This window comes from Podarcis filfolensis (assembly GCF_964270895.1).
Source record: "Podarcis filfolensis genome assembly, chromosome: 8".
Taxonomy (NCBI): domain Eukaryota; kingdom Metazoa; phylum Chordata; class Lepidosauria; order Squamata; family Lacertidae; genus Podarcis; species Podarcis filfolensis.
The window spans coordinates 63332091-63344873 of NC_139611.1; the positions used below are offsets into that span (position 1 = coordinate 63332091).

General features: G+C 44.4%; 1 protein-coding gene and 1 long non-coding RNA gene across 4 annotated transcripts in view; one reads left to right on the forward strand and one right to left on the reverse strand.

The window, feature by feature from the left end:
• Nucleotides 1-5372, forward strand: part of LDLRAP1 (low density lipoprotein receptor adaptor protein 1) — a 67030-nt gene extending 61658 nt beyond the window's left edge. The window contains exon 9 of the mRNA XM_083625591.1: nt 424-5372. Coding sequence (XP_083481717.1) covers nt 424-574 — 151 coding nt within the window. The 3' untranslated portion in view covers nt 575-5372. The remainder of the gene's footprint in view (nt 1-423) is intronic.
• The window catches only part of LOC310767987, a 58563-nt gene extending 46076 nt beyond the window's left edge, over nt 1-12487 (reverse strand). Inside the window, exons 1-3 of one of the 3 annotated variants that reach the window (XR_014551143.1) lie at nt 10880-12487; nt 10486-10606; nt 5798-6735 (exon numbers count right to left, since the gene is read on the reverse strand). This is a non-coding gene — a long non-coding RNA (uncharacterized lncRNA). Of the gene's footprint in view, nt 1-5797; nt 6736-10098; nt 10607-10879 lie in introns of those variants that run through there. The other 2 variants (XR_014551144.1, XR_014551142.1) reach the window with 2 other exon arrangements.
• Nucleotides 12488-12783: the final 296 nt, after the last annotated feature.

Below are 12783 nucleotides of genomic sequence, written 5' to 3' on the forward strand. Positions count from 1 at the left end.
GAACCATGCATGCCACTTTGAGCACCCTGGAGGAAAGGCAGGATATTAATGCAATAAATGACAGAAAAGACTACACCACTTTATACTGGAGAGGGAGGACTCATGTTTTTGGAATTCTGCTCTGTATTGAAGCACTCCGCGTCAATAGGATATCAGGAGGACCAGCATGCAAATGCCTGCATTAGAACCTTTGTCCCTGAAGAGCTGGCTTTCTGCTTTCAGGGTTGCCTACTCCCTACCCTGGGGAGGAGAGGGACATTCAGAAGTAACCCTCACTTTAGTCAGAAGTGGTCCACCTCCTTTACTATACCTGTTGACACTTCTCTCACTCCCCATCTCCCATGGTGCTCTTTCTGGTGGTGGTCCTGCATTCACAACTCTTTCCAGGTCCCTTCACAGGGTTTCTTCTTCTTCCTCTTTCAGACTGGCACAATCTCGAACTAACCCCCAAGACCTCGACATTGGCTTGACTGCACAAGATATCCAAAGCGCCGAAATCCTCTCTCCTGTTGACTGGGACAAAGTAGATTCCTCTACAGTGGCGGGGAAAGACGACCACCTCTTTGGGTTCTGACGTCTTCTCTCTCTCTCTCCTTTTCTCCTGACCAGCTTTTCAAGTTACATAACCACTGAGAACTTGATGCACTGCATTCTGAGTGATTTTTTTTAACCGGAGGGTTTTCCTTAAGAAGGGTGGGTGAGGCAAACATCTGATCCAGATGGATGCTATAATGTCACCATATAACTCTTTAGACCAAAGCTTTAGATACTTTAATAATCTTTATATATAAAAATAAATATATGTATAAATATATTTCTTTTTTTAAAAAAATATTCTTTGCTTTTTATGTAAATGATGAGATACTCCTGAGCATATTTATTCAAGAACCCCTTCAGTTTACATATATTATGGAAATTAAGTGACATTGTCTAACTTAACATTACAGTATTAGACTGCTTTTCCCATTGGAATACTCATAGTAAACTGTGATAGCATCAGCTGTGTCTTGTGAGGTGGGTGCCGGCGGTGCAACATCAAAGTGATCTGAGTTACTTTTTCTAGAAGAGAAGCAGCCCGACAAGGAAGGAGGTTGCTCTGAGGTAGATATAGCGAGGCGGAGTTGGCTTTCTGGCTGGTTCAAGCAGGGAAGGTTACTATGGGTTACGTGATGCTGCATTAGGTGGGGAAATGGCACGCTGTGGCCCTCTAGCCCTTTTCTCTATGACCTGCCGGCCCCTCCCACAGGCATGTTGGTGCCAACCCACAGCAGCTGAGTGGACAGAGCCTAGCTAGATGCTTTTAATAAGCATCAGTAGGGTTGTTTTAGTACTAATGGCACACAAGCTGAAGCAGCTGCCTAATCTGTGGACCAGAACTATTGAAACTGCCCTACTGATCCATGAAATCAAACCTGTTTGATGCCCAGGCCCTTTTCAGATGCTGTGGAGAAGGGAAGTCATGAGCCACATGGGGCAGGGACATGTGTAAATGCTTGGAGAGGCATGCTCTGCCTCTTCTCTTGTTTCCCACACAGCAGAGGCCACACCGCTGATAGCAACTTCCACCTCCAGGTAGCCACCAGCCTGGTTTCATTGTAGCTCGACTTAGCAGGATAGGACCTCCTGTCCCTGTTGGGACACCATAGTGAGACTGGAGTAGTGTACACAGTGTGATACACAGGGCTGGCTTTCCATGTAGACAATTCTGGGAGGTGGAATATAACATTCTTTCCCCCTGAGAAATGACAGCCACGTGCTTCGAGCCAGGAATACAGGAAATTGACATCTGAACATGTCTCATGAGGAGTCTGTTTGCACCACCCTGAAATTCCTGTGGAACTGGTCCAAACATGTGTCAGAATGGGGCACCAATGGTTCATGACCCTCTTTGTAGCTTGATATGAGTTGAGCCCATTGGAAAATGTTCATATAGACATGCAGGGAGAGGGGCAATTTCAGCCTCGTGTGGTTTCCACCCAATCTTAAGCTTCATGTATCCAAATAGCAGTGGAAGTCTTAACTCTGTTCCTGCACTTCAAGCTGCACATGCATGGATCACATGAGTGGATGTTCACCATTTGGTGGGGGTAACAAACTCCATATATATAGAAAGCTAATGTTGGGAAGAAGACTTCTCATTTTGCCTTTTCCCTGACTTCTTTTCAATGTGTTGGGAAGTGGTTTGGAGAGCAGGTGTTAAAACACGTGCCCACCACTTTCTGTTCTTGGAAAATTGATCACTGCCAATGCCTTATTAAAAGAATAATACTTTATTGCTTATTTTATTGATTGTAAACTGCTTTGGAGCCCTGTTGTTAAGCAGGAAAGAAAGCAGGCTGTACATTTTTTAATCAGCCTTGTATTTAACCACTTGCCTAATTGCCACAGGCAAAAATGAATTCCGTGGAGGCTAATCACAGAGACCAACTGAGCTACCAGAGACAGGATGCAGTATCTGTACCTCATCCGCTGGAAAATTCATTAGGCTAGTCACTTTTCTGTCCTTATGTACAAGGTTGTTTTAAAATCTGATGTGGCTCCCCAAGCACATTTTTTCTTCCCCCTTTCCTCATCCCAGACCCCATTGATTTTGGCAAGAAGAAAAAAATAAAGCAGACTGCTCAGCCCAGTGCCCTGAGGGGGATGTAAATCACCCCGTCCACATCAATCAGTGTTTTGATGAGCTAGGGTGGGTGATAACCCATTCCTTCACCTGATCTGTATGGATCATCTCAAACAGGAGTGAGTGCCTGTTTGCATGTGTGAGAGCTAGTGTGTATGTGTGACTGACAGACAGACAGACAGACAAAGATGCATCCACACCAACTTTTGCCCACGCTCACTGCTGGTTTGTGGCCCCCAGAAGGTCACCAGGGATGAATGTGGCACTTGGGTCAATAAAGATTAGCATGCATACATACATACATACCTGGAACAGTTTTTGGCCACATCCACACTACACATTTAAAGCGCTTCCCCCAAAGAATGCTGGGAATTGTAGTTCTGTGAGGGGTAGACTTCAAGTTCCATGACTGCTGAAGTGCTATAAATGTTTGTTAAATGTATGGTGTGGAGCTGGCCTTTGCATGCACCCTCCCCAACAACTGGGAAAGGTTGTGAGGGAAGGAAGATTCACAGGTGGTTGGGAAAGAGAGATTGTAACAGGTGATATTCTTTGGAAAGCAGCATGGTATTGATCCTTTCTGGTGATGAACTGCACCATGCCTGAACAATAATTCGAATCCGATGTGCTTTTTTTTACCCTTTCCAAAGGGCAGGCTATAATTGCACTCCTTTTCTCACTCAAATAGGTCTTAGCAAAGAGAGAGAGAAAATAAGCACCAATGTTTGCTTTTCTTTTTGGTGGCTCCATCAGAAGCAGGGTCTGTCTCGTTGCATTCTTCCTGAGCTCTTACTGGAAACAGGGAAATTGTGTTAGCTGTTAAAATGAGAAAGATCAAGAACCGCCTCTTTGAATTACCAGTGGGCAGTAATGGGTTCTTTCGTTCGTTCTTCAGCCAGCTTCAGAAGAGAGTAGGCATACTTTCTCTTAAGACATATAGCTTTGCACTTTAAAAGGAAAAAAAACTTGAACCAAAATTATGGTTTCAAATGTCAGAACAGGTTTGTATGGCTCTGTAACCTTTTTCTCTTTTGCCTTTTGAAAGTACTTCATCCAAAAACACACAGCAGCTGTTGGATATTCTTCCTAAAACTGACCTTTGCTCTTTTGCTGCAGCAAAATGTTTGAAGACTCATCCATCACATTGATGGAGATGCTGAGCAGTTTCACTTAGATTTCTCTGTATATTTGCCATCTAGGAAGAACTCAAATGCTGAGGTTTGGCTAGTTGACTAGGCAACAGTGGTCATTATATTTACTCTTAAACATCTTTTGTTAATATTTGGTAAGTTCCACCATGGTCCCCCTATGCATCCCTCTCAGCCATTTAAGCCGCTAAATCGAAGGCCGCCAAATTGGATTAAAGGAAAACAATAATTCCTTTCGGTTTTCTATTTTTTTAAAAAAATAAATGTTAAATGGCTGTTTATAAGTGCATTTCTGTCATACATCTTTCCTTCTTCCCACCTGCGTCTCTGACAGAGGCTTAGAAAATAAATTCTCAGTCTAATTTCTCATTTCATAAGACTCTGGATTTAGAAAACTAAATAATGGGAGACTCAGGATTACAGTCATTAAGAGATTATGTTTAACAATGATCCTGAATAGCTGCACTGTGGCACAGTTTGCTGTGTTTGTGGCCTTGTTGGAAATATACTAATCTGTTTTATAGATTTGTAATTGGCTTCTGAAATACTAATTTCACTTTTCCCAAAGAATCTTTTTTCATATATAACTCTGCTAATGCTACAGCTGGGCAAAGTAAAACTTTAATGAGGCTGACTATTCAGGAGACAGCAGATAGATTAACCTCCGAAACCAGATAGTTTGGAAACTTGGCTCTTATAAACTGTGTACTAAGTTGACCCTGGGAGGAAAAGGTGTTTAATGAAACTTACTTCATCTCTCCAAAAAGGCATCTCTTCTCAGCATGCCCTGCCTTGTAGCACAAGGTACAAAAAACTCTTCTATTTGGGTTGACAATGCAAGGTCCGTTGAAGATCTCTGCTGAAAATATGTACATCTATATAGACGGTATCCTCATCTGTACAAAACTAACTAGAATTGAACAGAAACTTGTCTTCTACATGGAGCAGAATAAGGTGGTAGAATAGAATGTTTCACTTCAGGGGACAGGTGAGGGTTCAAATTTGGAATGCTGTCCATATTAAAGCAAAATAATAATTCCTGAAGGTAAATATCTAGCACGTTAGGGAGAGGGGTTGTTGCCCCACTCACTCCTTGTTTCTACTCACATGGAGTCTTTCATGGAGAATAGGATTGGGGTGCAGGTGTCTCTCCTGATATTACTGGGCTACAACTGCCATCATGCCTGACCATTGTACATGCTGGCTAGGACTGATGAGAGTTGATAGTTCAACATCTGGAGGGCCAGATATTCCCCATCCCTAGTGCAGAGGAGAATTCACAAAGGTGATCCCTCCCAACACCCACCGTCTAATGTGATGCACTCTGTTTTATCACCTCATATCTCTACCACCTCATTCCCTTGTCTATGTCGCCCAGGCTTCATATACAGGAGTTTGCTGCAGTTGTTGCTATAGCAAAGGTCTTGAAAGAATGGTCTAAGAAGTTTAATTTTTATGAGAACATACCTATTTTGGAAATCTCTAGGAAAAAAGTGTATGTAACATGAACAATATAATGCATCTGTGTATATAGTTAAACATATGCTGTAAAAAGTACATTTGCTGTTGAGAAAATAAAAATTCTACCTTTTTTTTTCCAGTAGACCGTTTTTATTTGGTTTTGATAATTGTATTGCACACTCTTCTACTGAAAAGTATTCAAAGCTGGTGACAATAGTCATAAAAAGGAGGGCTTTATAGGCTCTGGTGGGCAGTGATTGGCTTTTGGAGTCAGCTGACTGCATGTGGACTGCATGAGGCAGGGGTCAGCAACCTTTTTCAGCCGTGGGCTGGTCCACCGTCCCTCAGACCATGTGGTGGGCTGGACTATATTTTGAATAAAAACATGAATGAATTCCTATGCCCCACAAATAACCCAGAGATGCATTTTAAATAAAAGGACACATTCTACTCATGTAAAAACACGCTGATTCCTGGACTGTCTGCGGGCCGGATTGAGAAGGCAATTGGGCTGCATCCCTGGCATGAGGCATAAAACTCAGCCTGCCAGATTTGCAGTTGAAGAGGAGGCGGCTAGGCACCAAAGCCTGGTAATGGGAATCTATAGTTCAGGGATCGCAGAATTGCAGAGTTGGAAGAGGCCCTGAAGTTCCAACCCCCTGCAATGCAGTAATCTTGCCCACAGCTGTCCCTGGGTGGGCTCAAACCACCAACCTTCTGGTTAACAGCTGGATGCACTGGAGGGTAGTATGAGGAGCCTCAAGCCCTGGAGCCAAATGCAGCCCTCCAGACCCCCCCCCTCTCTCTGTTCTCACCCCAAACCACACACCCTCCCAGGCCTCATGTCTCAACAGCCCTATTTTGCAGCCTCCTTGAATGTTTTTGCCCGACTCGATTGTGCTCTTGAACTTGGAAAACGCTTGCTGCTTGCCTACAAGGAGAATAGAGGAAGCTGTTTGAAGAAACTACCCTACCCTACAAAGATGAAATTTACACCTAATGCTCCACCTACTCTTCTTGCCTCTGGTGCTGGCCCTCAGAGGTCTGCTCAGAAGAGATTGTGGCCCTCAGGATTGAAAAGTTCCCCCCCTTTCTGCTCAGATTCAAGACACTCACACACCCAGAGAGCATTTTATGCCTTTGTGTTCCTGTTCTGAGGAGCATATCAGCCACCGTCACGCCTGGTCATCGAAGTATCTGTATGTATATAGCCCTGACAAATGGCACGATTCAAATACTCAACTTATTTTGAGGCACGTTATTCTCCCTTCCACACTTCCTCTTAATTGTTAAGCCACATAACGAAGAAAAGCAAGAAATTATTAGTTTTTGGCTATTGACAAACAGACGAGGCTTTTTATTTGTTTGTTTTTTAACCACTTTACCTCAGGAGAAATGGAACGTAAACTTGAAGTGTGAAGACTTCACTCTCTGGAAATGGGTGTTGAATACTGAGCAGGCGGAAGTTTACGAAGATGCCCTGCTATTTCGTCTGTGTTGTACCTGTGTGGAATATTCCCCAAAAGTTAATTTTACTATTTAAATAGGCTGTTCCAGTCTAAGGATATGTCTCAAATTGTGAATACTAAGTGTCTGCCACCCGGCCTCATGAATAACTGATGAAGGTGCCATGGAGCAAATTGATCTTTCAATTTTGATGTGACCTTTTTCAAGCTTCTGGGTTGAATCTCGGGAATCCAGAATCTCTTTCTGCCTTGCCCTCCGCAAATCCCTTTCATTATTGATCTATTTATCTCTACCACCACCTCATCCCTAAAGCTTGGGTAGGTAATAAATTGGTTTTTTAAAAAATCATACAGATAACAATATCCAATTTAAAAATCTGTTGAAAACTTGGTAAGTCCAACTGGGAGCAAACGTCACAATCATCAGCTTAAAACTGTTTGTCGCCTGACAATTCTCCTGATGCAGGAAGAGCAGGGTAAAATAGTGGGTTGCTGATGACATTTCCTGTAATTGTTTTTAAATCCAACCACTGCAGAGCACTCTTTGGGGTTGCACTGAGAGGGACACCCCCCTTTTGTTGCCCTTTTTGTCTTTGTGGCTGAAGGGGGGGTGCTCTAGTGAGGGCACAGAGCCCCAGGGGTAGGAAGTGCATGATTTTGCCCCATTGGAAGGTACCTAGAAATACATGCTTGCCTGTTTGTTTATTATTATCATCACTATTTCCATTTATTGACCACTTTACTATTCAAAAGGATCTCTAAGCGGTTTACATAATAAGCACAACAAAACCATATCAAATAGTTCACCTAACAAAATACATAGAAATATCCATAAACATAATTGTCAGGGGCTCAGGAGCAGGAGCACAGGGGAGAGAGGAAATGGAGAGCGAAGGGGAAGAATCCGAGGGCAGCGTAGGGGAGTATGACAGTGGCCCGAGAGATTCCATGAGCTTCTCCAGCGAATCAGAAGATTCCCAGAAGGGGGCGCCGATGGTCAGGGCAAGGGGGGTCCCGGGGGGACGCACCAGAAACAAGGAGCCAGCGGGGAACCCCGAAGCAGCAGCGGGGGATCAGGACCAGTTTCCCCACCAAAGCGTAGTGGGGGGGAAGAGTCACATGTGTCAGGGCCAGCGTCTCCTCCAGCGGGGAGAGAAAGTGAGTCAGGGCTGACCACGCCTCCAACGGAGGGGAGGTCAGTTGCAGCTAGCCTCCCCGAAGGGGGAAGCAGTGACAGCAGCAGGGAAACGGTCAGGAGGAAAGCTGCTGGCTGGGCGCGCGCGCCAAGTTCAAATGTACAGGCGCGGGGGACAGCAGGAGACCCGGATGGGGAACCAGCTCCTAAAGCCCGCCGGAGGGAGGGGGAAGGCTCAGGGGATTCAGCGTCAGAAGAGTCTAGAAAGGGCGAGACCCCAACGGACAGGCGAAACCAGAGGCGGAAAGAACAGAGGAAGAGGTGGAGTAAGGCTAGAGTCTTAAACTGGTGCCTGGGGGGAGGAGACTCAGACGGAGCATCAGCGGTCTGAAAGTTGAGACGTAGAGCTGCACGCTGCGGCTCTGGAAGTGAAACTGAACTTCAATAAAGACTTTTGTACTTAACAACGAAGCAGCGTTGGTCCTTTGTGAGCTGGGACCTCGGGCAGCTCTGACAATAATAATAAATTGGAGAGCACTACAGAGAAATTTAATATACAATTTCAAATAGCGCACCATCATTCATCCAATCTCACTCACCATCCATTCCACATCCCCACTACAACCGTTCACTACCTCAAACATTACATCTATCAGCCACTCATACATGAAGACACTCAACAAGGTAGCTCAGCCGGTCGAGCATGAGACGCTTAATCTCAGGGTCAACGGTTTGAGCCCCACGCTGAGCAAAAAGATTCCTGCATTGCAGGGGTGTACTAGATGACCCTCGTGGTCCCTTCCATCTCTACAATTCTGTAAACCACTCACAGTTAACAATGTCACAACCCAAATGCAAAGGGTCACTGGCAAGCATACAGAAATAATATATACTCCTAATATCTGAAGGAGTAATAAACTAATGAAATTTGGGGGCGGTCAGGGGAGGCAGGAAAGGGCATTCTTTGTGGCAGCCCCTAAGTTGTGGAACTCCCCCCCCCACCGCAATACACACACAGAGGTGTGACGTGCACCTTCGTTGTAGCTTTAATGGAATATGAAGATGCAGCTGTTCATCCTAGCTTTCAAGATGTATATTTTAAGGATCCACCTTATTTCTGTAATGTTGTTTAAAACTCTCTCTCTCTCTCTCTCTCTCTCTCTCTCTCTCTCTCTCTCTCTCGTGTAATAGTGTGTTTTGATTTTAATGTTGTTTTACTTGTAGCCTGCCCTAGGACAATGTAATAATACTAATAATGTCCTGCCCCACCCCAGCGGACCATCTAATAAATCCATTGGACCAACCTAATTCCTAGACCCCTGGGGTTAAGTAGAAGGTAGAGTTTGCAGGTTAAACTTTCAGGCAGTCTTAAGACCACCCCCAACCCATATCTCAATTCTTAGAAACTGATCACTAGGAGTTAAACATGTGTTTTTTCCTTCCTTTTTGCACCTAATTACTGTACTCACAAGAAACGAGTCATGTCAGAAACACATCCAGTGTTACAGTTAGGTTACTTTAGACTTTGGACTTAGTGGTTTTACTCCGGGTCCACTTCAAAATATTGCAATCCACCATTGGGGGGGGGTGGCTTCTGCTATTGCTTCTAAGTGGGGACCTGGTCTTCTGTCCCCAAAGTCCTACCCCAATGGCACCACTGAACACATTGCTGCTGTCAAGACAGTCCCCACCACTGCCACCACCTCTCTTTAGATTCTTTGGAACCCCTGAATTTATACAGTGGTACCTCGGGTTGCCACAACGCGGCTGTGGATTAAACCACAGAGCCTAGGACCTGCTGATCAGAAGGTCGGCGGTTCAAATCCCCGCGACGGGGTGAGCTCCCGTTGCTCGGTCCCTGCTCCTGCCAACCTAGCAGTTCGAAAGCGCGTCAAAGTGCAAGTAGATAAATAGGTACCGCTCCGGCGGGAAGTTAAACGGCGTTTCCGTGCGCTGCTCTGGTTCGCCAGAAGCGGCTTAGTCATGCTGGCCACATGACCCGGAAGCTGTACGCCGGCTCCCTTGGCCAATAAAGCGAGATGAGCGCCGCAACCCCAGAGTCGGTCACGACTGGACCTAATGGTCAGGGGTCCCTTTACCTTTACCTCGGGTTAAGTACTTAATTCGTTCCGGAGGTCCGTTCTTAACTTGAAACTGTTCTTAACCTGAAGCACCACTTTAGCTAATGTGGCCTCCTGCTGCCACTGCGCTGCCGCTGCACGATTTCTGTTCTCATCCTGAAGCAAAGTTCTTAACCCGAGGTACTATTTCTGGGTTAACGGAGTCTGTAACCTGAAGCGTATGTAACCTGAAGCGTATGTAACCCAAGGTACCACTGTATTTGGATTGTGTAAACAGAACTGAAGTTAAAGCAAGCTATGCAATGAGGTAAACAAACCCTCAGACTGCATTTCAATGAAGGGGGAAAATGTAAATAGGTCATCTTCCTCCTCCTCCCGAAGAAGCTGCTCCATTGGGTTGTGCAAAAATTAGAATTTGTAAAAGGCAGTAAAGTATATCCAGGTAATTAGAGCTTTGAAAACTCAACTGCAGCACTAAATTAAAAATAAAAATAGGGCAAATAGCTGCAATCTTAATCTGATGCAAGTTTCTTTCTTATCTTTTCTGTTTCGCACAGAATATTTTTTTCACCTTGAATTATTTTCAGTAGATAACATGCTGCCTGGAGGAGACTTTGTTTTTCAAATCCTAGTTCAGACACAGTTTCATTGGCACAGCCTTCGGCAATTCACTCTCCACCTCAGTTCCCCAGCTGTCAAAAGAGAATAATTGATTATTAATTTGTATACCGCTTAATATATGACTAACTCACAGGGTTGTTGTGAGCTTGAGTAAAATGTGTAGGCAGATATGTACCGTATTTTGAAATGTGAGAACAGGGCCATCTATAAACCTAGTAAGTCACGTTTAATTATTCACTTACAAAATTTATTAGATGCTGCATTATATAATATTGCAACAAAATAAAATTAACAGAACAATGAGCAACACAAAAGCATTTATAAAAAGGAGTTAAAAAACATACCCAGCAGTAACATATAATTTTAAAATGCCAGGGAGTGGAAGACACATAAAAAGACAGCAGAAACTGGTAATTTAAAAAGCATATTTTTAAAATGTCTAGGAGAACAAAACATTTTCTGCTGGTGCTGAAAGGACATTAATGCAGTTGCTAGGCAGGCCTCTGAGGTAAACATTCCATCAACAAGGGGCCACCACTGAGACAGCTCTGTCTCTTAGAGGAGGGATGGGAAACCTGACCTGGCCAGTGGGCCAACTCCTTATCTCCCCTACCTCTCAGAGGCCAGATTTGACATGTAGGTGGGGTTACCCACCTGTCAATCAACTGGTGTCAAAGAAATTTTTGGGAAATGTGAAGCACCATGCAGGGCTTTAAAATAACCCTCTGTGATTCCTTGAAGTGCTGTTGATCAAGCAGGCTGGAAGTCACTGCCTATCTACTGATGGGTGGCGAGTTCAAAGCTGCGCTCTGAAGGGATCAGCTTGATGATCAAGCTCTTCATGGGGAACTCGGTCACACAGCCAATCCTGTGGGGTCAAAGTCACCACTCATCAGCTGATAGGTGAGGAGTCCCAGCCTGTTTCCTACAGGGATTGCTGTGCAACCAATTCAGATGTGCATCTACTTGCCCCACACATGACATCACATATGGTGTGGGGTAGGTGGATAAGGTTTTTTTTGGGGGGGAATAGCCTCACAGGCCGAATTGGCACCCATGCCAGGCCAAATTTGGCCCCCAGGCTGGACATTCGCCACCTCTGTCAAAACTATTTCCTACCTGCCGTATCTTAGCTAGGGTGGGTACTTAGGGTTGCCAGGAAATCCCACCCCCAATTGTTTTTCAATTGACTTGCCTAAGATCCAGGACAAAGCGCTGCCTTTTGGAAATTCCCCCTGGATGTCGATTCTGCCTTTGAAATCCCAGTAACGTCCGGGACATATGGCAACCCTACTTAACTAAATAAATTGACTTTATTATATGACAGGGATGTATAGAAACCTATATAGATTGGTAGGAAATTGTTGAGTTTCTAAGAACAATTACCATTCACTTTATACTGTTACGACCATTAAGATTTCTTCTAAGATACGTTAAGGATGCAATGCCAACTGAGAAATGAGAATTGGTGGGTTAATTAATCACAGAAGTGCAAAGTGAGGTAACAAGTAAATGGGAAAATGCAGAAGGTCTGCAGATCAATAGCTGGTTAGAGTATGAGAGATGCTATATATGACACATTGAACAGCACAGTCGTAACCATGTCTACTCAAAAGTAAGTCCTATTGAATTCAGTGAAGCTCACTCTCAAGTAAGGAGGGTTAGGTTGCAGTCAGTTTCTGTTTGGAGAAAGCAGGGAAAGAGTTACTTGTATAAGTTAAAAAAAAATTAAATGAGAATTTATTAGTGAAGGTGAAATTAAAGTCATCAACACAACGTAGTTGCTGATACTGAGGCAAAAATCAGTAAATTAAAAGGGATTATATTTATTACTCTGTTGCTGCTTTCATTGTTCCTGTTTGTTTCTCTCTATGTGCGTGTGGGTAAAAGTCTTAAAAAACAGAAAGGGGGATATCATTATTCTGAAGGACAAACAACCCTGCAACCCTACAGTCCCTAGGGTGGTTTCCCAACTGGAGACAGGATAATGCTTGCCCCTAGGTCAAAGGTTTGGACCCTGAAATCTGAGGGTCTGGGATGCTCCTGACCTGGCAACCCTTGTGGGAGATCCCATGTTGCATTCCATTTCCATGCTGCCCTGGTATCTTCTGTTCCTTTTGCCCTGCTGCTGAAGCTGAGATGTTGGTGGAAGCAAATGGGCGGCGGTGGGGGGGGTGATGCTTGGCATAGCTGGACAGATCAGGGCAAATAGCCTTCACTGTCCTCCAAAACACCTCCAAGGCAGGGC